The 25,205-nt window shown below is 39.3% G+C and overlaps 2 protein-coding genes across 2 annotated transcripts; one reads left to right on the plus strand and one right to left on the minus strand.

Moving 5' to 3' along the window:
* Positions 1-7,226: 7,226 nt before the first annotated feature.
* Positions 7,227-8,102, minus strand: LOC145800024 (uncharacterized). Its single transcript, XM_082889681.1, has one exon. The coding sequence runs from the start codon at positions 8,100-8,102 to the stop codon at positions 7,227-7,229; it is 876 nt and encodes a 291-aa protein (XP_082745807.1).
* Positions 8,103-12,597: 4,495 nt separating this feature from the next.
* On the plus strand, positions 12,598-23,992 carry LOC114277939 (fumarylacetoacetase). Its single transcript, XM_028219897.2, has 14 exons — positions 12,598-12,935; positions 14,048-14,126; positions 14,612-14,670; positions 14,786-14,910; positions 15,055-15,129; positions 21,335-21,410; positions 21,573-21,672; positions 21,759-21,818; positions 21,946-22,016; positions 22,144-22,206; positions 22,426-22,490; positions 22,721-22,817; positions 22,941-23,066; positions 23,611-23,992. The coding sequence occupies exons 1-14, from the start codon at positions 12,732-12,734 to the stop codon at positions 23,671-23,673; spliced, it is 1,263 nt and encodes a 420-aa protein (XP_028075698.2). The 5' UTR covers positions 12,598-12,731; the 3' UTR covers positions 23,674-23,992.
* The last annotated feature ends 1,213 nt before the right edge of the window (positions 23,993-25,205 follow it).

A 25,205-nucleotide genomic window follows, 5' to 3' on the forward strand; every position in this document is an offset into this window, starting at 1 on the left:
CTCTGTCTAGCACCATGAACCAAGCCCTGTGACACACCAAACTCTACCATTAGCTTCGAGACAAAACCAACTGTAGCCACTGCATTAGAAACTTTTTTCTGCAAATATTGCTTGATTCCGAGATGTCCAAATACCCCAACAGAGTGCAACAAACAAACATAAAACTTCCTCATCACCATGGGCCCTAACCGCAACCAGCCAATCCAAAAAAGAAGAGAATCTGCCTAGTTGAGTAACAAATCCCAACGAACTTGTTTGCCACACTTCCGCTGCGACCTCACAATAACATAGACAATGCATCAAAGTTTCTGCGGTCTGTCCACACAAATTGCAGGTCTCAATAATAGGAAGCTTACTGTAGACACCCCATTTTTGACCGACCTTAAGACTCAGACATCATCGATTGAGCGCTTGGTGATGTTGCATATTGTGCTCGTTCGGAAGTTTCAGAGTTTTAGCTGCGAGCCTTGCCTCCGGACTTTCGGACTCTTTTGTGCTTTGTCTCGATTTTCGAACCAGGCCCTATTTTCTGTATTTTCTCTTCCCGAAGGGAGGGAGAGGTCTTGTAGATCTTCTCTCAGTGGCCGTAGGCTACGTTTCGTGGTCGTAGGCTATTTTGCCCGTTTGGAGTCCGGTTTTCGATTTTTCGGAGCCGTTGGCCGTGTGCCTCAGTTCGGGACCGCTTAACCATCTCCGTTTGCTCTGGTCTTTGGCATACATCCTATTTACTCCCTTTTGAGGGACACTGTGGTCCGAGAGACCAACTTCGTGGTCGAACACCACTTCCGGTGCCTAACAGTCAGTTTTCGGGGCCTCGGGCTGCGCGTTTCGGCCCCCGAACCTTCATTTTGCATCGGTTTGGGCTCATTTTTGGTGGAGACCTTATTTTCACTGTTAGAAAGCTTGTAGGAGGGTGGGAGGCCAGCAATTTTTCTGAAAAGCCAACTTCTTTTTGGTCAAAAGTGGTTCAGCATGAATCCGGGAAGGAGAAAAATCTACGCGGCTTCACCGAAACAGGCGTAACTCTTTGCACAAGAGGAATTAAGATATGAGGCCACCACCATTGGAAAGCTTACTTCCGGGGCTTCATTTTGCACTCAAGAATCTCCTAAGTCCAAGTCCGGGGGGGGAGATGTGGTTGGTTGAATTCCGGTTGGACCGAATCTGCGCGACTTCACGGAAAAGGGCATAACTTTTTCTACAGGAGGAATTTTAATGCAAGGTTTGCGCCATTGGAAAGCTAACTTCTAGGGCTTCATCCTAAGGGGTGACCGGCCACTTTTCCCCTTTGACTTAGCCGGCCGGCCACTTTTTCTGGTCGGCCGGCCACTTACCTAGTGGGTGACTTTTTTTCCCCTTTTAAACTGGCCGGCCATTTTTGCCCCTGTGAGTGCATTCCAGCCATGTATTTCTTTTTACACTTCACCCATGTCTGAGGGTTTGGCACTTTTGGAGGGAAACTTGACTCATTTTTCCTCTATTTTTTCCCCCCTTTTTCCCCCTCTTTGGCCTATATATCAGCAGCTCCAGCTGCTGGTTTAGGGTTACCAAAATTCCCCTTGAAGCTCTCTTCTTGTATCTCTCTTTCTCTATACTCCCAAGCCCAAAACCTCCAAGTTCCTACACCCTTTTCTTCACCACCACCTAGCACCATACCTCCAACCTCCATTGCAGCAGTTTGAAGTTGTTTTCCAGAGCTAAAGAGTCACCAAACTCAAGCCAAGAGTTGCCTAAAGTTTGGTCTTCAAGGGTAAGCACAATTTTCTCTCTTTTTAGCTTATTTTTGCATCCTATCTAAGCCATTCTTGCTTGCTGTTTTGGGCTCCGACCCTAACTGGAACTAGGCTTATTTTGAGCTGTTTTTCATGTTTGTTTAAGGGTATTTACCTGTTTGAGGTCCCCTTGTTGCACTTGCTTCATTATCCCTCTTGTATGCATATTCCTTGTGTAGTATTTTTGGCCTACGTGTAGACTGTTTTGAGGTATGTCATAAACTGTAAAGTTGCTTATTTTGAGCCCTTCTTCAATATTGTTGAAGGGATCATCACTGTTTGTGGCTTCCATTTGCTACTTGCCTTTATATCTCTATTTTGGCCATATTTTTGCATGATTCGTTAGCCTCGTGAAATTCTGTTTTTGGACTCTGGTCTAAACTGAAAATGGCCTTATTTTGACCCCCTCTTCATGTTTCATTAAGGGTCTTTCATGTTTTGAAGCATCCTTTATACACTTTGTGTTATATCTCTCTTTTTGGCCTCATTTTGCATAGTATCTTAGGCTTTCATGCATACTGTTTTGGGTCCGGCCATCAACTGTAAAGTGAAATATTTTTGGCCCCTCTTCAACATTGTTGAAGGGCCCCTTTGTGTTTGAGGCCAGAAACCACCACTTGCTTCTTTGCCCCTCTTTTGGCCCATTTCTTGCATGAGAGCTTAGCCATACCTGTGCTGGTTTTTTTCGTTTTCCATAAACTGTAAAATATCATATTTTGGGCCCCTCTTCAACATTGTTGAAGGGCCCTCATCTGTTTGAGGTCTGAAGCCGTGACTTGCTTCTTTATCTCACATTTAGGGCCATTTTTGCATGCTAGTTTTGCCCTACTTGTGTTTGCTGTTTGGCCTCGCTTAGAATTGTAAACATGCCTTTTTTGGGGCTGCCTTGAATCTGTCTTCACATGTCATGAGCAAATAATGCATGCTTGAGGTAGCTACAAGTCATTTCATGTGCTTAATTTTGCATTTCGGGACCATTTCATGCATCGGGTGCCATGTGTTCATGATTCGGGGCTGTTTTGGGTCATGTTTTGCTGCTGAAACCTGCATGTTTGCATATCATTTTCCATGCCTTGCCATGTCTCATTAGAGTGGCATTTTGTGCCTTAGGATCGGTCCTCAGTTTGCGTGCATGCGTGCACGCATCTCGAGTGTCTCATTTTCATCTAATGGCCTCTTATGCGAGTGTGGCTGAGGTCCACTTGTGTTAGTGTAAGTCCATTCATGCATTGTGTATGCCATTTTATTTCATAGCATTGCGTATGCTAGGTTGTATGTTAGAGCATTGTGTATGCCATGTTACCTCGTGCATCGTGTATGCCATTTCATAGTATTGTGTATGCTAGGTTGTATCTTAGTTGCATTTCATGCATATCATGCATATTGCATCGTGCTTGGGATAGGGGTTAGCCCGAGCACGGGAAACGAGGTACGTTTCGTACTCCGAGTGACGGAATGCGTCTCAATTCCCAGTCACCGACACTTCGGATTATCCATGATGGAGTTAGGTTTTAGTTGAGTTTTCATGTGCATTCATTCCATATTGAGTCGTGCAAATCGACTCCTCGGCCATCATGCATCGATATGCGTGATTGGTGGCACGAGGATCGAGGCATGCATACATCTGTGAAAATACATTGCTATGCCCCTTTCCTGCTCTCTGTTGCAGCAAATCAAGAATTAGCAACCTTCCGGAGCTTGGCGCGCTTTCCAAGAATAAATTGCAAACAGAGGCTAATCGGGGCATTGCCGTGGATTTCCGCGCAAGGCAGCCCAGGCATGCATCAACCATCATCGGAAAAAGAGTCAAGGCAGTCCCTGACTTGCATGCCAGTTTATTATTTTTCTTAGTTAATTTGTAAATTAATTAGGGATTTGTATATTATTTGGACTGTATTATTTGGACTGTATTGTTTGGACTGTACTATTTATTCGGACCCTCTGTGCGAGGGCATAATTGTAATAAGTGTGGGTGAGTGTGATGTATGTCTTCCAACCCCACGTCTTTCTTCCCTTTTATTTACCTGCTTATGATGGTTAGATTAGGGCATGTTTCAATTAGCATACAGTATAATAGCATGTTTGCATTCATTCATCTGTATTGCATGCACCGGGCTCGGCGCATCATACTAACTGCATTGTATTTTCAATTCCAAGTTAAATACATGTTAGCTGTTGCATCTCATATGCCATGTTTAGAATAGCCGAGCCTGCTATAGTTGCATTTTGCATGTGTTGCATTAGGCATTTCTGTATAATTAGGATCATGCATGGATTTCTAATTAGCTTCTTTTTTGGCTTGGAGTACTCGGTAAGTTTTATGCTTTAGTATCCTTGCATGTGTGTGAGTAACTACCATGATAGCATGCTTACCATGAGGCTATTTACTTATGTGATATAACTGCCTGAATGCCTGTGGGTGAAGGTTGGGTTATTTGGATTGGAACAATTCATCAAATGTGTGTTTTAAGCCCACTAGATAGTGGCAAAACCATCTTTTCTTAAGCCCACCTGAGGGTGGCAAAATCTGCATTTCAAGCCTACTTGCGAGTAGCAAACCATCTTTCAAATAAACAAACATGAAATGTTTTGTTCCAATTCAAGCGATCCAGTCTATACTTGTATGCTGTGCGCATCACATAGTAAATCTAGGCTAATAACCGGAATAAGAACACATAATGTTTTCAAAACTAGATATCATGGTTAGTAGAGGCCGATCTTTGATCGGGCGAGCAGGGGTGCTCACGAAGTGACCTTCCCCAATCGTACCCAAGTTCCCGAGCCGAGGCAACTTTGGTGATGACGGACACGTGGCCTTAGGCAAACGAGTCAGGGTTTCCTAAATTTCCCCAAAATAAAACATTTAGGTGGCGACTCTGTATCTGGCAAAGCAGTCCATGTTTGGCACTTCTTTCAAAAATCTGTTTTTCTCAAAACGATTTGTCGGATTTGAACTTTTTGGTTCAGACTTAGAACCGTGACAATTTTAGAGTCCTGAGCTGTAGTGACCTCAAATGAACAGAACGGAACTCACCCTCCCGGGGCGTTCGGGGACGTCTACACTTACGATTTTTCAAATACCACACAAACAGGCAAAATGTTATTGCAAGCTTTCCAAGCAAAGATCTTAATTTTATTCGGTAACCTCAACTTCCATATACCCTGCCACACACCCCCTCCTGATGCTCCACTATCCGAACTCCCCACTTGCATTCGTATTGAATCCAACTCCATCTGAAGGTGATACGAAGATTTGACCGAAAAATTTCCCGATTTAGTAGAATGCCAGACCTGCACATCTGGCGGCAAACTTGGACAAATAGGTATGCTTGCTATAACCTCAGCATCCAATAGAAGCAAACTCTGACCTATCCCAGCCAAATCCCAACATTTCAGATCACGATTAATCAAAGTACTGACCATCAAGGATGACTCTGCAATTGGTGGAGGAGAAACCACTCGAAAAGAATAAGGCCGAGGAAGCCATTGATCCCCCCAGATTTTGACCCTTCTACCATCCCCTATCCACCATCTCAGCCTAGCATTAAGCAACTCCCTTGACTGCCAAATACTTCGCCATGTAAACGAAGGATTAGCCCTAAGAGCAGCCCCCAAGAAACCTGACCTGGGAAAGTACTTCGCCTTATAAATTCTCGCAATGATAGACTTTAGATATTTCACAATACGCCATCCTTGTTTGGCGAGTAAAGCCCTATTAAACGCTTGCAAACTACGGAAGCCCATTCCCTCTTGGCCTTTAGACCCACACATAAATTTCCAGTTCTTCTAATGGATCTTATGGGAATCCTCCCGTTGACCCCACCAAAAATTACTAATCATTGAATTAATTTCAGTACACAAATCAGCGGGTAATTGAAAACAACCCATTACATATGTTGGGATAGCCTGGGCCACTGCTTTAATCAACACCTCTCTCCCAGCTGCCGAAAGGAATTTCTCCTTCCAGCCATTAATCCACTTCCAAACCCGATCCTTCACAAAATTGAAAACATCTCTTTTAGATTTACCCACTAGAAAAGGCAACCCCAAATACTTACCAGATGTGGCCAGTATGCCAACTCCCAAGATGCCACGAATTTCTTCCCCTAATTCGTCCGAAACATTTGAACTAAATGTAATAGTCGATTTTAGGAGATTAATTTTCTAGCCCGATGCCTGCTCATAAACCTGAAGAATATTTTTCACCACATTTGCTTCGACATGAGTGGCTAATCCAAAAAGCAGGCTATCATCAGCAAAAAACAAATGAGAGACTACCAGGCTACCACGACACACCGAAATACCAGTGAGAGCCCCATTCAATTCCGCCCGCCTTATAAATGATGACAGTCCCTCTGCACAAAGCACAAATAAATATGGTGACAACGAGCACCCTTGCCGCAGACCTCTACTTGGACGAAAAGATCTTGTGGGCTTCCCATTCAGAAGAACCAAAAATGACACAGTCTGCACACAATCCATAATCAATCTCCGAAACTGTGGAGCAAAACCCATAGTTTGCAGAATCCGTGCTAAGAAGTCCCACTCAATACGGTCGTAAGCTTTACTCATATCAAGTTTCAACGCACAATGCCCCCTGTTTCCTTGTCGTTTATTCTTCATATAACGAAATAACTCAAAGGCAGTCAATACATTATCCGTGATTAGACGTCCGCCCACAAAAGCACTTTGGGTTGGAGAGATGAGCAGTGGTAATAACCTTTTTAATCTATTCGCCAAAACTTTACTCACAATCTTATACACCACATTGCACAAACTAATAGGCCTAAATTCCGTCATATTCTTAGGATTCTTAACCTTCGGAATAAGAACAATAAAAGTGTCATTGAAACCACCTACCGATTGAGACCTATTCAGAATAGCAAGGACTGTGCGAGTAACTTGAGATCCTACGACATCTTAGAAACGTTGAAAAAATAAAGCCGGTTTGCCATCGGGGCCTGGAGCTTTAGTCGGATGCATCTGATTGCGTGCCATAGTAACCTCCGCTACCGTAAACATTTGGGAAAGAACTTCATTATGGGCCGGCAACACCCGGCTGTCAAGAGAGTTTAAAACAGTGTCCATCTCCCGAGTCTGCGACGCCGTAAACAACTGTTCAAAATAATCCACCACAATTTGTTCCACCTGTGCGGGCTTCGAACACCAAACCCCATCCGAGTTTTCCATCTCATCTATCCGCTTCTTAGACTGTTGCTGAGATGCTTTCGCATGGAAAAATAAAGTATTACGGTCGTCATCCTTGATCCAATTTGCACGAGCTCTTTGGAACCAGAAAACTTCCTCCCGCTCAAGGAGCTCATTAAGATCTCGACGTAACACTACATTCTCTAATACCTCCGAAGCATCCATGTGTGGTAAATTAGCTAGCCTCTGTAACACTTTCTCCTTATCCCGTATTAGTTTGGGAATTTCGCCGAAAGCTGATTTACTTCAGTTCATAAGCCGTGAGCCCAACCTATCAATGGAAGAACGCAAGGCCTCCACCGTATCCCCATTAGATCGGCTCCACCATTCTGAAATATTAGATTCACACTGACTATCCCGGAGCCACATAGCTTCAAACCGATAGATGCGAGACCGGCTTCCTTGGAACCGTTGTCGAGCTCGCTGGCCCAAAACATCAACCAAAATGGGAGCATGATCGGAACTTGCCCCAACCAAGTGAAACATCCTTGCATCAGGAAAGCCATTTACCCAAACACAATTGCCGAAAGCCCTATCTAACCTTTCCCTTACGAGCCCAGAAGCTCGGTTATTGCTCCATATAAACTGGGGACCCGAAAATCCCAAATCCACCAACTCACAATCCTGCACCGCCGATCTAAAAGCTTCCATTTGCATACGACATCGCGCGCTCACCCCATCTTTCTCATGCTGAAACAAAATCTCATTAAAATCCCCAGCGATCATCCAGGGACCATGACCAAGAGCTGATAGACGCCGTAATAAGGTCCATGAATTAGTACGCTGCGACGACACCGGATTACCATAGAACCCGGTGAACCTCCAAGCCAACAATCCCATACCAGATACTAACGAATTGATATGCCCAGAAGAAAAACTCTGAATGGTAACCGTAAGTTCGTTATGCCAAAATAACGCTAGATCACCCGCAAATCCCTTGCGATCCACATAAAACCCCCCAGCAAAACCAAACCGACATCGAAGCTTTTCCAACTGAATCTTATCACACTTGGTCTCAATCAAGAAAACCAAATTGGGAGCTTCATTCTTCAACAACAGTTGAAGATTCCGAACTGTCCGTGGGTTCCCAAGCCCACAACAATTCCACACTAAGCAACTCATGATGCTCGGCGGGGCTGCACAACAGCCACCGCCGTTGGAGTGTCATCGTCATCAACCGTGAGCCCAATACGTTTTCCGTCATGAACATCACACGTTCCGGTCTCCTCCCTCTGCCGTTTCTCCCCCCCATGCAGAACTGGGCTCAAAGGAACTGGATCGAGAGCCTAGCCATCTTCTTCCATTTTCCCCCCCTTATTGCCTGAACTCGTTACCTTTATTTGAGTCTGGGCCGGCCTATCTACCCTCAGTCCATCTTGGCCCAATATTAGTGTAGGCCCACTCCTTGTTTGGTTCAACGTCTCCTGAACAGGGCCACCAGAAAGACCCAATAGAGAGCAATCCATTACAACTGGATGATGGGCCACCTCGAGAGCATCAGGACCCCTCATATAGTGCAAAACCGCTCCCAACACACCACCCTCACGTGCTTCATTGACCACTGATTTCTCCCGCGTAAATGGTCGTTTGAAAGGCATCAAATCCGGAGGGGTTACTATATCCATACTGGGAGAGGTATCCTCTCCAAAACCGGCGTGAATATTGCCCAAAATTTCTCCAGATGGTCTCACCGGCTCGGACTCCGATTGAGCCTCAATAGTAGCATTCCGCAGCGCCGTGCCTCCCATCACCGGAGAATATGAACTGCCCCGAGTTTTTTTGACCGATGGAACAGTCGCAGTGCTACCTCCAGCGCCCTTCATGGGTTTAGCATGCATGTGAAGAGGGCTGGCTCGCAGCCACGCGCCGTATTGATCTCCGAGCCCCTCAACCCTTGCGCCACCAAGCATCCGAGCAGGACACTCCCTATCTCCATGTCCCCAGCGGCCACAAAAATAATAGAAATTAGGGAGACGCTCGTATTTGAACGTCACCCACATGGGGTCCCAATCATGAAATGATTTGTTATTAGATTATATATGAACCCGTGGTTTCAATTTTCAAACCAAGCCGAATTGTGTTTAAATGGTTTAGTTCAGATTGATTCATGGATTCACTTCAATTTTTATGAAACTGCAAATAACAGATTGATCCTAATTTTGTTCCAAACCGAACCAATCCGGACTATGTTCACCCCTAAATATGATTGGTTAATGATTGAAAAAGATATAGGAGATAGTGTTACCTTTAATATTCTAATTGATTATCATATCATTAGATTTGAATCTAATTTTTGAAGTTCAATAGCAATGCTCTTTATAGTTTTATCAATTGATGAAGAAATCTTGTGCAACGAGTAAAGTTATTTTCATTCCTGTCATTGGGTAGTTGTTGTTATGGATATGTATGGTGACTGTATTACTCTTCTGATATAGGATGAGTCCTAAAATCAAAATGTTGATGTTTTTATTTGGTATTTGGGACCATCAAATGAGTTGAAATTGATATACCTCCACATTTACAAATGAATATTTGTAATAATAAAAAAAAAAAGGACAATCAAATCTTGAAGAGTATGATATCATTTTTATTTTAATGATTATTTTGTAGCATCTCTATTTTCATTGCATGTCTACACACAAAAAGAAAAAAAGAAATGAGGTTGGAGTTAAATTTATAAAAGAACCACTATAATCAAATGTGAATAATTCAAAAATTATATTTTTATAGATGTACAATGAATTCAGTGCAAGTAAAAATTGTGACATGAGACAAATCTTTAACTTGCTTTGGCTTGTATTTCCATTGTGTGGGAACATGTTTTTTTAGTATTTTTTTGGTTTTTTAATTGAAATGTGATATAATTTTTTGATTTTTTACGAAAAGATGTACAGAAAGTAGAGAGAAAATGGAATATTTGACTTTTTGGTATGGTTTGTTGGCTTTTTGATTTTTTTAGTAATTTTTTGACTTTTTGATTAAAAGGGACACTTGCCAAACAAGGCTAAGTTGTTCCCACTTAAATGCAAATTTTTTTTTTTTAATTTAGAAATTTATTTAGTAATCAAGCTAAGGTCTAGCAAATCCTGTCATACACATTAAGTTAAATTTTTTTAATTAATTATATTTTTTTTGGCCAAACAGTAATAGATATTTTAATTAATTATATTTTTTTTTCCAATTTCCAATTTGTAATTTTTTTTTATTTTTAGTAATTTTTTTAATATTTTAGTCAATTTTTATTTTTTATATTCAGATACGCCTTATGTACATGTATTTAAAATGTAAAATATTTGTAAAGAAATTTTTAAAAAATTCAATAAATACAAAAAAACCAAAAATGTACTGAATATATATTTTGTATTTTTTAGTATTTAGTAACTTTTTAAAATATTTTTTCAGAAATTTTATATATTTTAAATGTATTTAGATTAAATAAATTAAAAAAAATGATTAAGATATTAAAAAGTTAACTAAAACCAAAACATACAGATTAAAAAAAATCAAAAGCTATTTTTAAAAAATTCAGAGGAAGCAGAGTGATGTTATTAAAATCCAAGAGGGAAAGTTTGAAAGATTGGTGGTCATCAACCGCATGATTAGCCGTTGATACTACCAACCTCACACTCCACACCAAATCCTACTATTATCAATTAAATTAACCTCAAAACCATCCTCTATTAAGGTTTATTTTGGCAATTAAATTAAAAATCAGTTTTTTAACTTTGATTTTTTGAGTCATGTTATCTTTTTATTTTTTTTACACATATATTTTTTTTTAAATTCAAAAAAAAAAAACTTTTAACCTATTTAAAAATGGTAATTAGAACAATAAGATGGTTGTTATATACCATTGAAATATTTTATCAGAATTTTTTGTATATGACATAATAAATTCTATGGAGATTTATTAGAAAATTCTTTTTCTAGTATTTGTATTTCAATTAGTTTATAAGATATTCTTATATTTTATTAAATCTTATTATTTGAACATTTGATTCATCAAATCCTAATTCTTATACTTAAAGTATATTATAGACATTTCTACCCTTACAAATAGTTTTTGAACAGTTAGTAAATTGGTGATATAGACATTCATGTTTTACAATGTGAGCATTCATACTGTAAATGTGAATTATTATTAGATGTATTTTAGTAATTATGTCATCCATAGGACTAATTAGAATATAAAAAAATAATGTTGACTAAATGAAACATACGTAGGTGAAAAGAGATTTATGAAAAAGTGTCCCTAAATTCTACTATTTTAAAAAGGATTTTATTAATATGTATTTTTTTTTTTTAAAGATTGAAATATTATACATTCAATATAAAAGAGTGTAATAAAGATGGAGAAACATCTATCTCCAACTTTGTGTGTAAGAGAGGTCCAAAATGTTTTTTTTTTTTTTTATTAGTTAAGGTCCCTCAACATTTTCTTAGAGAAAATTCGAGTCAGAAAAATTTTGTCCGACTTAAAAAAATTTCGACCTCGACTCAGAGAAATTTAAAATTCCTTTGAGTTGGGCAAAATTTCTCTTATTCGAATTTTCTCTGTGAAAATATTGAGAAATACTATAAAAATATTTTATATCATTTATCTTATAAAATTTTAATATCAAAGATCTTAATAAAAATTTCCCATACAGATGTATAGTATTTTTAAAACTTATTCTAAGGACACACACGGCAATACAATTATTGCTATATTAAGAAAGGTGAGATAAAATAAATTACATTCCCCAAAGAAAATTATAAAAGGTCATATAAAAATGCTTATTTATATAAATTATAATATGAATTGATGTTTGCTTCTAATCATTTTAGGTATAATTAGTTCCAAAAAAAAAAAAAAGTTAAGGTATAATTAAATATTATTAATCAAAATTAAAATAATTATAATAAATTGAAACTTATATTATTTTGGAACTTAATTGAAAAATAAAAATTTATTTTTTACAACTTTAATTTGATAATTTATTGATCTCATTATTACAATGACACGTACCTTAAACACTGTTTAGGGTGTCCTAAATAAGTGTACTTTTTGTCTTTTTGAACTAAAAAATTTAAGAAAAAAATATGAATATTTTGGTTAATTTTTTGACTTTTTATGAAAAAATATGTATTAAAAAATTGCACAAATTAATGTGTAGGGAAAAATTATGATTGGAAATTGTGCAGCCGTAATTTTTTACTTTTGGTGAATAGTGATAACTTTTTAACTTTTTAAGTAACTTTTTGACTTTTTGACTTTTTTTTAACTTGTCAAACTTGGCCTAAGTATATCTAAAAAATAAAAATTTAACTAAAATAATAAAAAATAAAAAGTTTACAAAACTCAAAAAAACTCAAAAATTCCGATGGGGGATGGACCAATAAATTCCAAATTAATAACTTATACACTGTTTAGTCCTAAAAGTTTTCTTATAGACTGAAAGGTCCCATTAAAATGTTTCAAACATCAGATTAATGTTTCGAACATTAGCTTTCGAACATCAGATTAATGTTTCGAACATTAGATTAATGTGCAAATAGGACTAAATGGAGCATAAAAAAACTTTTAGGACTAAATGGTTCAACTTTTCCGGAACCAGGACTTATGACTAAATTTTCCAATTTCAATTTCCGCCTACAAATACCCCTATCTTTCTCTCAATTTCCTTCATCACTCTCTCTCTCTAGAATTTTACAGTCTCGTCTTCACCGGAGCTGAATCAAATCACAGTACAGAGCAGTTTTCCGGCGACTATGGGTCTGAAATCGTTCATCGAAGTGCACCCGGACTCTCACTTCCCAATCCAGAACCTTCCCTTCGGCGTCTTCAAACCCGAACCGGCTTCCGATCCTAGACCGGGCGTGGCCATCGGTGACCACGTCTTGGACCTCGCGGCGATCTCTTCGGCCGGCCTGTTTGACGGTCCGGTCCTCAAGAGCTCCGATTGCTTCATTCAGGTAATAAACTAACTTAATGCATTGCTGGGTTTTTATTCGAGGGGTTGTTTGTTTGCTAAGAAACTGTTGGGAAAAGGAATTGAATTGGGAGCAAAAAACCCGTGTATATATTGATTGTTTTTGAAGAGGGTAAAATGGTGTTACACTAACAACAATTTAACTTAATTTGAGTTTTTCAGCAACTGGGTAATGTTTTGGTTACTATTTTGGATATTGGGTTCCAGAAAATTTGAGCTCGAATAGAAGAAAATTTTGATTTCAGGAGCAATGGAATTCAAAATGCTTGCATCCCTTAAATTGCTGGATTTAAATTCGATAAGGGCCTGCCTGTTTGCTAAGAAACTGTTGGGAAAAGGAAATGAATTGGGAGGAAAAAAAAAACCCTGTATATATTGATTGGTTTTAAAGAGTTTAAAACTGAGTTACACTAACAGCAATTTGACTTGATGTGAGTTTTTCAGCAACTAGGTAATGCTTTGGTTGCTATTTTGGAAGTTGGTTTTGAGAAAATTTGAGCTCAAATTGAAGAATTTTTTTGATTTCAGGAGCTATGGAACTTCAAAATGCGTGCAATCCCTTTGCTAAATTGCTGGATTTAAATTTGATAAGGGCCTGTTTGTTTGCTAAGAAACTGTTAGAAAACGAAATGAAGTGGGAGGAAAAAATTCCCGTGTATATGTTTGTGTGTGTATATATTTATCGGTTTTAAATAGATTGGGAAGAGTAAAACTGAGTGATATTCGAACAACAATTTGACCTAATTTGAATTTTTCAGTAACTGACTGATGTTTTGGTTACTATTCTGACCTAAGTTTCCAGAAAATTTGATCTCAAATCGATGAGATTTTTTATTTCAGGAGCAATGGAAATTCAAAATGCTTGCATCCCGTCAAAATTAAGAGCAGATAATGTAGGATTTGAAAGTAGGTTGTACATTTTGTTTATAAGTTCACAGTGCATATGAGGTGTGTAGGACTTGAAAGTGGTTTTTGTACATTCTGTTTGTAAATTCATAGTGCATTTGAGGTTTGTTTATATTCATATTTATACAGACTGGGTATATAGTTTAGAAAGCTAATATTTGTTTTGCTATTTGTTATGCTCTGTGCCAGCCTAATCTCAACAAGTTCCTGGGTCTGGGACGCCCTGCATGGAAGGAAGCTCGTGCAACAATTCAAAAGCTGCTGTCATGTATGCTATTTGTTTTTTGTTTTTGTTTTTGTTTTTTGTATTTTTAACGAGGAATCCCTGATCCCACCTTTGGTGAGAACTCGGGGTAAAACCTGGGATTGGGGCCACCCACTAGCTTCACATATTGGGCGAAGTAGGGATTCGAATCTAAGACCTTCTGGTTGTTTACCAATAGACTTAATGTTCGAGCTACCCTTGACAATTGCTATTTGCTATAGTTGTTCTCCCATGTTTTTTTGTCCTACTGTCTCTTGTCACGAAAGTAGTCTGTAATGCTAAAAGTTTCTCTCAGTCAGTTTCATTCTGCAGTTATTCTCTCCACTCAACTGGAGTAGACAACTCTGGATTTGAAATGCAACTATGATCCTTCAATGGGACAGGGGGAACTGAATATATATGTATATGCATCCTCATCAAAAAGATGAAAAGTCAATTTTCTGTCAAATCTAACATTAAATTAATAACTGTTCTATTGTTCAATGCAGCTACTGAACCAGCATTACGTGACAATGCAAGTTTGAGGCAGAAAGCACTTGTGCCTATGGTAAGATATACATATATGTGTGTGTGTGTGTGTGTATATGTGGTCCTGAATATGCAGTTGGGCTATATATGTTTGTCATTCTAATTTAATTGTTATCTTATGCATGATGCTTCAGGACAAGGTAGAAATGCTGGTTCCTATTGCAATAGGAGACTACACAGACTTCTTTTCATCCATGCATCATGCAAAGAATTGTGGGACCATATTCCGTGGACCAGAGAATCCAATTCCAGCAAATTGGTATGCTAGTTTCAAAGTTTTTATTTTTATTTTTTTTCACACTTGTCTGTAAAAAATTTAGAGCACCGGTACCCTGTTTTCCATTTGTTATATACTTTATCATTTTTTCCAGCGAATCGTTCAAAATTCTCAATAAATTTTCAGGTTCCATCTTCCTATTGCATATCATGGAAGAGCATCATCTATTGTTATTTCTGGCACTGACATTGTTAGACCAAGGTGAAAGAAGATAACTTCCCTGCGTGCTTTTTACAACTTAGATTTATTTTTTCTCATTTTCTTTAGTAAATGTGTAATGCAAACAAGCATGCCAAGTGGAGTTCAATGCTAAATACATCCTCATGGGCCCTTTGATCTAAATGTTTAGGAATAAATACATTGAATGCTTGTTCAAATTGTTGAATGCCTAAAACTACGATTGATGTATGGCCAAGTGCCAGTGGAAAATGTTAAATGTATAGATGAAGAAGAAGAAGAAGAAGAAGAAGAAGGAGGAATAGAACAAGAGAAAGCTTCTGTAGATTATTGATTCAAAACTTAGGGTTTTCCCCTTACACACAACTACTTATACTAATAAGAATAATACATAAAGATCAAACTACCCCTAACACTTAACACTCCCCCTCAAGTTGGTGCAAAGATGTTTCTCATGCCCAACTTGCAACAAATAGAGTGAAAGACTTTACTACTAAGACCCTTAGTAAAAACATCCGCCAGTTGATCTTCAGACTTAACAAAAGGCATACATATCACACCCTTATTCAATTTCTCCTTAATGAAATGTCTGTCAATCTCAATATGCTTAGTCCGGTCATGTTGAACAGGATTGTGTGCAATACTAATAGCAGCCTTGTTGTCGCAATACAAAGTCATGGGACCACTCCAATCAAGCCCTATATCACTCAACAAAGATTGAAGCCACATTAGTTCACATGTTCCATGTGCCATAGCCCTGTATTCAGCTTCAGCACTAGATCTAGAAACGACCCCCTGCTTCTTACTACGCCATGTAACTAGATTTCCCCCTACAAAAGCACAATAACCAGATGTAGAGCGTCGGTCATCTATAGAGCCTGCCCAATCTGCATCTGTGAATGCTTCCAACCTCAAGTGACCATGATTAGAGAACAAAATTCCTTTTCCAGGGGCAGATTTAAGGTACCTCAAAATGCGATAGACTGCATCCAAATGAGGTACACGAGGATCATGCATAAACTGACTAACTATTCCAACAGCATAGGCAATATCTGGACGAGTATGAGAGAGATATATCAGTCTTCCCACAAGTCTTTGGTACCTTTCCTTCTCCACAAGCTCACCAATTCCACTACAAAGATGATGATTAGTCTCAATTGGTGAATCAGTTGGTCTGCAGCCCAACATGCCCGGACTAAGCATATTGAGATTGAACGGTAGACTGAGATGAGAATCCTGGAGGTACATCCATATATACCTCCTCCTCCAAATCCCCATGAAGAAAAGCATTCTTCACATCTAGTTGTTGTAGAGACCATCCCAAATTAGCCGCACATGACAGAATAGTTCGAATGGAATTCATCTTTGCTACCGGGGCAAAAGTTTCTTGATAATCTATTCCATATGTTTGGGTAAATCCCTTGGCCACTAGTCTTGCTTTGTACCGTTCAATCGTCCCATCTGCATTGTGCTTAATGGTGAACACCCACTTACATCCGACTGGGTGTTTCCCATTTGGAAGAGACACCAACTCCCATGTGTTATTTTTACTCAAAGCTTGCATCTCTTCTACCATAGCTACCTTCCACTTAGGATCATTGATGGCTTCTTTCCAACCCTGCGGAATACACACAGAAGAAAGGGACGAAACAAAAGCACGATATGTAGAAGACAACGAATCATATGACACAAATTTAGAAATAGGGTGTTGAGTACAAGCTCTAACCCCCTTTCTGAGAGCAATAGGAAGACTCAAATCATCCGTAATAGGACCATCAACAACAGGTGAAGAAATGAGATGAGGATCATTACCTGAAGAGTTAGTGGAAACTGGGTGTGGAACTGGCATAGGAGATGATGATTGACTTGGTGGCACAAGAGAAGCCGGCTCTTTCTGACGCCGTGAATAAGTCTTAAGATCAGCTCTGTCCAAACGACCACTGATATCCGACTCCTCATCAACAGAACTCCTAGGCTCCCCCTCACCACAAATAACAGCCCGTTGAGGATGAGGGAAAAAAGACAACTCATGCTGATATGATGCCGTCTCATCCGCAATCTCATCGATACCACGCTCCCCCTGAGGAGATGGCGGAGGACCAGGAAAAAAAGACTCAGATTCACGGAAGGTGACATCCATACTAACATACAACCTATGAGAGTGAGGGTCATAGCATTTGTAGCCTTTCTGAGTAGCAGAATAACCAAGAAAGACACACCGGACAGCCTTAGGATCAAGCTTCCCACGAGGCCGAGGGTGAAGATGAACAAAACAGACACTACCAAAAACCCGAGGCGGAAGAGAAGAAGTGGGATACGTCACAGGAAGAAGCTCAAGAGGAATTTGGAAGTGGAGGACACTAGAGGGCATACGGTTAATAAGATAAGCCGCGGTAAGAACCGCATCCCCCCAAAAGGACTTAGGAACGTTCATGGTAAACAAGAGAGAGCGAGCAACCTCAAGTAGATGGCCATTCTTACGTTCAGCAACTCCATTCTGTTCAGGAGTGCCAACACAACTAGTCTGATAAAGAATGCCATGGTCGTCGAGGTATGCCCGGAAAGCGCCATCAACATACTCAGTCCCATTGTCACTCCTAAGAATTTTGATAGTAGCATTGAAGAGATTGGATACCATTTTATGAAAACTTTTGAAGCATGAGAAAACTTCATTTTTTGTGCGAAGTAAATAAAGCCAAGTCACACGGGAATAACAATCAATGAATGTGACAAACCATCGATAACCAGAGGTAGAAACAACAGGGGAAGGACCCCACACATCGGTATGAATAAGCATAAAAGGAAAAGTACTTCTTTTATTAATTGAAGGATAACAAGTACGTTTATGCTTAGCAAGCTCACAAGCATCACAAACAAAGTTATTCCTAGGACAATCACGAACTAATAAAGGAAAAAGTTTCTCTAAAATGCTAAAGGAAGGATGCCCCAAACGGCGATGCCACTGATGAAGGAGACGAAGGGAGGAGCCAGAAGAGCATTGCAGAGCCTGAGAGGACAAAGGTGAGGCAGGCATGGCATCCAGAAAGTACAGACCACTTTGTGCTCTACCACTGCCAATCATTTTCCCCGTAGCCAGTTCCTGAAAGACACAATGAGTCGGAAAAAAGGTTACAGAGCAATTGAGAGCAGTAGTAAGGCTACTAACAGAAAGTAAGTTAGTTGAAAAATTAGGAACATGAAGAACAGATGAAAGCGAAAGTAAAGAGGTGCAACGAACAGAACCCTTGCCGGAGATAGAAGATAAAGTGCCATCAGCCACTCTAACCTTATCTCGCCCAGAACTAGGTGAATAAGAATGAAAAAAACTAGAAGTACCCGTCATGTGATCGGTAGCACCGGAATCAATGATCCAAGGAGACGACGAAGAAACACTGAGGGCACTAGCAGAAATACCTGTGTGAGCAAAGTTGGAAGAGGCAGAAGAGGAAGGAGCTAAGGCAGATGAAGAATCAAGTCGAGCCATCAAACGTCTGAGAGTGTGAAGCTCATCCGGGGAAAGAGAACTAGCATCATTCGAGGCACTAGCAGTAGTCTCAGAAACATGTGCTTGAGGACGAACACCACCACCACGACCACGGCCTCGAGTAGGGCGGCCATGCAACTTCCAACAGTGTTCTTTATCATGTCTATCTTTCCCACAATACTCACACTTCAACCGGTCCCGATCAACCAATGGACCCTTACCACCACCTGGAGGCAGAAAAGGTGGAGTATCACGTGACTTGGGGCCGACAACCATCGCTGACCGATCCAGAACAGGAGCATGCATCATAGCACTGCGACGACTCTCCTCCTGCTGAACCAGGGCATAAGCCTCACGCAATGTAGGAAACGGAGAGCGACCCAACACCTGAACCCGTATCTGATCATACTCCAAATTCAGACCAGCAAGAAAGTCATACACCCGCTCCTTCTCCACAGCCTGCTGAAACATAGTGGCATCCTTGGAGCAAACTGGCTGGAAACTCTGGTAGAAATCTAGCTCTTGCCACAAACCACTCAACTCAGCATAGTAGACTGCCAGAGAGCGATCCTTCTGATCCAAACCCCTAATCGTCTTACGCAATTCATAGGCCTGTGCATCATTCCCTTGTTGAGAATACATTTGAGAGGTAGCTATCCAGATCTTGTGAGCAGTATCCATCAAGAGAAAAGTCCGACTAATGGTAGGCTCCATAGAATTGATGAGCCAGGTCATAACTAAAGCATTCTCAGAAATCCATTGAGCAGATAAAGTACTATCCTCAGTAGGTGGCTGGGAACTACTACCAGTAATATAGCCAGTCAAACGCCGGGCGGCAATCGCAAGACTACAGGAGCGGGACCAAATCAAGTAATTAAGACCATTAAGTTTGACCGGACTAATCTGGAGAGAAGGACTATCACCAAGAGTCAGACCACGACTCAGTCCACTCTCCTCCTTGCCCTTAGAGTCCTGACCCAAGCTGTCAGCCATGAGATGAGAAAAGAGGGTGCAAAAAACACAAGCCGGATATCAAACAAGTTCACAAATCACCCAACCAGCACACCAAACACCTTTTAAGGCTAAAACAGTCCAAAAGAAGCCCAGAACAGAGCAACCAGATCAACTACAAGTCAGAAAACCGAAGCAGAGCATCTAAACAGCGATAAAAATCCAAGATAGGGCCAAAATACATCAAACCAGGGACAACAAACCCCCTTAGGGTTCCAGTCGGCTCCCAGGATAGGAGAAGAAGGGACAAAACCAGAAAAAAGAGGGTCAAACAGTGATTTTCGAAAAATCACCCAATTTTGACGAAAAATCAAAAAAATTAGAAAATTCAATCAATAATGACCAAACAATCAAAATGAGATTATAGGGTGATTACCCATTAAATTTCGAGCATACTGTAAATTTTTTTTTTTTTTTTTTTTTTTTTTTTTTTTTTTTTCTCTGGCTGTAACAGACGTACCAGGAACAATATGTGGCTCTAAGGAACAATCTTCAAGGAGGAAGATAGTGCTCTGATACCATGTTAAATGTATAGATGAGAAGAAGAAGAAGAAGAAGAAAAAGGAATAGAACAAGAGAAAGCTTCTGTAGATTATTGATTCAAAACTTAGGGTTTTCCCCTTACACACAACTACTTATACTAATAAGAATAATACATAAAGACCAAACTACCCCTAACACTTAACAGAAAATTTGTTCACTTGTTCCTATTTGCATAAAAATACTGAATGTAGTGTTTGACTTAAGTAACCAATTTACATCATATATAACAGCTACCTTATTGTGTGGAGGTGAAATTTGCTGCTGGCATACTAGAACACACTGTCAATGTTGACTGGCTGGGTGCTTGGCCGATGAAACCCCCTCTGATGCAAAAGTTAGTGATCGGAAAGGAGAAGATAAGAGGAAGGACATGTAGGGAATTAGGGTTCAGAGTGTGTATCCCCTTGATAGAGGGTGAGGTCTACCTTTTATAGAGTTTCCTTCCTTACTCTTAAAGAATCACATGAGCATAAATACCTCGCTCCCTATTGGTAGGGTCATGATTATCCCTTTAGGGGGACCACTATTCTATTGTGTGGAATATCCACACGGCAATCCATTGCCTGATGTGTGTGATGGAACATTTTCATGCTTATCTCATGAGATCTCTAAGGCTTCATATGACATGTAACTCCAGGCGGGCAAGTTATATCTTGCTCGCCACTAGAATCTCAGCCATAATCTACTTGGGCCTTATCTGGCCCACATTTGATCCTTGCTAAGTAGGGTGTTCGGCTCAAATCCTGGTTGGCCCTGCCATTATGCACGAGCTCAACCCCTAATTTAGGGCCGGCCCATTACCTGGATATCACTTCAAGGGTCCAACAGCTCAACCCAGGTCCTTCATTTGCTTGCCCAAGGCCATTCACCTGCTTTGCCCAGTCTAGCCTTGATAGCTTAATTTGACCCTCTTCACTTAAAATACATGACTGTTACAAGAATACTTTTTTCAAATCTACGACATTGGTGAGGATAAATTTTATATGGGAGCCATGATGATGGTTCTAATAGAGATACATGTATGTGGAATTGTCTTTAGTGTGTATCAATTTCATTGTCTCATGATTAAGTGCTTCAACGAACAAAGAACAGAGGTGAAGATTAAGATTTCCTTCATACGTTAATGCTCGTATTTTTCATAATTTCCGGGATTTCTATTCATGCTTTTTACTGATTCTTTCCTCTCTGCAGAGGTCAAGGTCATCCAGCTGGCAATTCACCTCCATATTTTGGACCTTCACGGAAGCTGGACTTTGAGCTAGAAATGGTAAGCTTTTGTGACGTGCATTCTCACTAAATCTGAAAATTGATTTTAATATCTGCTTGTGGATTTTATATCAGTTCATTATGCTTATGGAAATTGCCTCCTTGTACTTCCATCTTATGACTATTGTTTTTCAACTGATGTTGGTTATTGTATTGCTTCTAGGCTGCTGTAGTTGGTCCTGGAAATGAACTAGGAAAGCCTATAGATGTAAATGAGGCTGCAGATCATATCTTTGGTGTTGTGTTGATGAATGATTGGAGTGGTATGTATAATACTCTTTGCTTCATTTCCAAATTCATTCTTCGGTGTAGTTGTGGAGGCTATATTGATTAAAATTTGGTTCAACAGCTAGAGATATTCAGGCATGGGAATATGTGCCTCTTGGGCCTTTTCTTGGAAAGAGTTTTGGTAAGAAATTTGTGTTGTTGTTTTGTCACTACAGTTTCCATTTTGAAAAGCTAGAGATCAGAGAACAATGAACAGTGTCGCTAGGTTACAGTAGTTGAACAGTAATTCTTGTTGTGTATTCTTTCAGGTACAACAGTATCCCCTTGGATTGTGACCTTAGATGCTCTTGAACCCTTTGTTTGTGATGCTCCCAAACAGGTAGCTTTATGTTTCTCAATTATTTAAAAGCATAAAACCATTGGACTTCACAGTTTTGTTTCCATTATCTCATGTTAAATTTCCCCCCTCATAAGTTAACTTGCTAAATCATGTGTATAAATTGCAGAACCCTCCTCCGTTGCCATATCTTGCTGAAAAGATATCCAAGAACTATGACATTTCTTTGGAGGTATTATCTCACACTGCTCTCTCTGTACTGTAAAGTTTGTCTAATATTTCATTGGTCATCCTTCTCCCCCGTTAGCGAATGATAGTCTGCAATAATTTCTTCTTAGGCCTTGTAGAATTTTTCCTTCTAGACTGTAAGGTAGTCAAATTTTAATGCTCTGTTTAGAATTTGTTTTTAAAACCATCCATTATGATGATCAAACTGCCATCTTGTTGCAAGGTTCGGATTAAACCTGCTGGAGAAGAACATGGACATGTTGTCACAAAGAGTAACTTCAAGCACTTGTAAGGGTTTCAGTTTTACAATGTCCAATATTATTATATACCTTGGAAGAGATTTTCATTTAACTAACGAGAACCACTTGTATTACATTTTTTTTGGTCTTGATTTGCACATTCAAACTTACATACTTGACTCTTGAATTGGGATCATTTGGAAAAAGTAAATCTTGTTTCTCACAATGTCCATCATATTTTAATTTACAGCATATTAACTTCTTGTCTTTGTGCTCTAGATATTGGACGTTGACTCAACAACTTGCACATCACACTATCAACGGTTGCAATTTGAGGCCCGGTGATCTCCTTGGGACTGGAACAATCAGCGGCCCTGTAAGATTTATCAATTGTATTTATATATGATGTCATAAGTAAAAATATGTAAATTAAAGTTAGACCAAAATATTCCTATTATTGTTTTATCTAAAGTTGGACATCTGCTTCATTTCCCAACAGGAACCAGAATCTTATGGATGCTTGCTGGAGTTAACATGGAATGGACAAAATCAGCTTTCTTTAGGTGGAACAAATCGTAAATTTCTAGAAGATGGAGATGAAGTCATTTTTACTGGTTGTAGCAAGGTGTGTATTATACAATTTTTCCAATCTTCTGTTCAATTTAGCATGTTGCAGTAATTCTTTCTAGTTATTAGTTTACGGACTCATGCATCCATTTAACCATCTATGTTTTCCAGTAAATGGAAACAAAAAACGAAAACATTCCAAACAAGCCTTGTTATTGCAGTTCCTTGGATATGTGAAACCGGGTTGTTATCTTCTTACTTCTTTTTAGACCGAAAACACTGGTTTGTGATTGATGCAGTGAATTATGATTTGTGCTCATATAAAACTAAACATCATACGCATTATCTTCTTCATTGGGCTTGTTGACGCCATACGGATGGCTGTTCTCATTTCATTTTTTATCTTTATATATACAAGTGTATATAGTGTAACCACCTAAGTAGCAAAGATACATACACCTCGTGGACATGGTAATTTTCAAAAGACGTAGGACACAATATTGTGCAGGACATGTTAAAAATTTATATTTTTATAAATTTATCACTTGTAATACCTTTCAAGCTGCATGGATTGATTGCTTAATGTTTGAATGCATCTGCAGGGGAATGGTTACAATGTCGGGTTTGGGACATGCTCCGGGAAGATTCTTCCATCACCACTTTGAAAAAAAAAAAAAAATGATCTTTCTGATTCAAGCGGGTGTCAGTGCGTTGCGACCTCAATGATTTGTTAGTGTGTTTTTCAGAAGATGGCTTAGGAAGTGTGCAGCTTCAACTGTAGTTTTTGTGGTGTTTGTAATGTTAAATCATTTGGAACTCTCCATTTGGGAAAATAAAGAATTAGAACCATGTTGGACTGTATTATCCCATGTTTGAGGAACCTGTTTCCTGAATCATGTATGATGAACTTCCAAGGTATGCTGTGAAATTTTTTCTCCTCTTATCCAGCAAGGAGAGAAACTACAATCTTCTCTCATTTTCTTATCTCTCCTAGCTGAAGTAATTATTTCTTTCATTTTCTCTCATTGCTTACTGAATGACTGAGATGCATCATTCAATGTGATCAATGATGGAAAATTGCAAAATATATGGGAAAGATCAGTGACAACCCAAATATAAAGGGTTAATTACATTCTTGGTTCCCAAAATATGGATGTGTCATTTTAGTCCCTAATGTATAAAAGTGTTTCAATTTGATCCTCAATATTTAAATTATGTCAGTCTGATCTCTAATATATAAAAAAGTGTTTCAATTTAGTTCTCCAATGTTCAAATTGCATCTATTGGGGACTAAATTGAAACATTTTTGGTTATCAAATTGACACAATTTAAACAAAAATGTTACAAAACTCATATTTTTAGAACAAAAAATGTAATTAAACGGAAATATAAACACAGAGAGCTAAGAAAGAAATGGTAACACACGAAGATTCTACTTACCAAATGGAAGTTTATGCATATATTTTTTGAACATAGGAAGTTCTGGTTCTATACATATAAGATGAGATTATTCAAGCATATAACCAGATAAGCAGTCCCACCCAGTACTACTAACTCTCTCTATGTTGTACAGCTGCATCTGCAGCTGGACATGCACTTCTTACAATCAGACAGTCTTGGATACTGATCAGCACCACCGCAGTCGCACTTCTTCACACACTTAGCCCGCGACGCACCGCCCCACAAGCACTGTGCCATGCACCGCAGAATCGGCATGCAGGCCGGGCAGTCGGACTTAAACCGGTCCAGAATGCAGTCCTTGCATTGGCTGCCGTCCGATGGGCAGGCCTGAGCCGGCGAATTCAACACCGCAGACAGCATGATCAGTAGCAGTAGAGACACAGTTAATATGGTGGAGGGTCTCCTTTTCTTCTCCATGATCTCTCTTCTTCACAGTCACAAGCTAATTTCGTGCATACATTAACCCTTCTCTCAACTCCAATTAAACTAAAATTTCGTGCATTGGTACGCCTTTTTAGTGAGTAATAGTATATTGACTTGTGTTGTGTGTGTATTTGTAATGAATGAAGTTGGTGGTTGCCTCATTTACTGTCTGTTGCTTTTACAGCTGGCCTTGTCTTGTTTTGCCCATTCTTCAACAATGTTCTTCTTGTATTCACACATTAGTGAGTAATGGTGTGAAAAAAAAAACAAAAAACAAAAAAAATTATTATATTGATACTATTTTTATAACAAT

The sequence above is a fragment of the Camellia sinensis genome, chromosome 9 (assembly GCF_055761805.1).
Source record: "Camellia sinensis isolate YWXY chromosome 9, ASM5576180v1, whole genome shotgun sequence".
Lineage (NCBI taxonomy): Eukaryota > Viridiplantae > Streptophyta > Magnoliopsida > Ericales > Theaceae > Camellia > Camellia sinensis.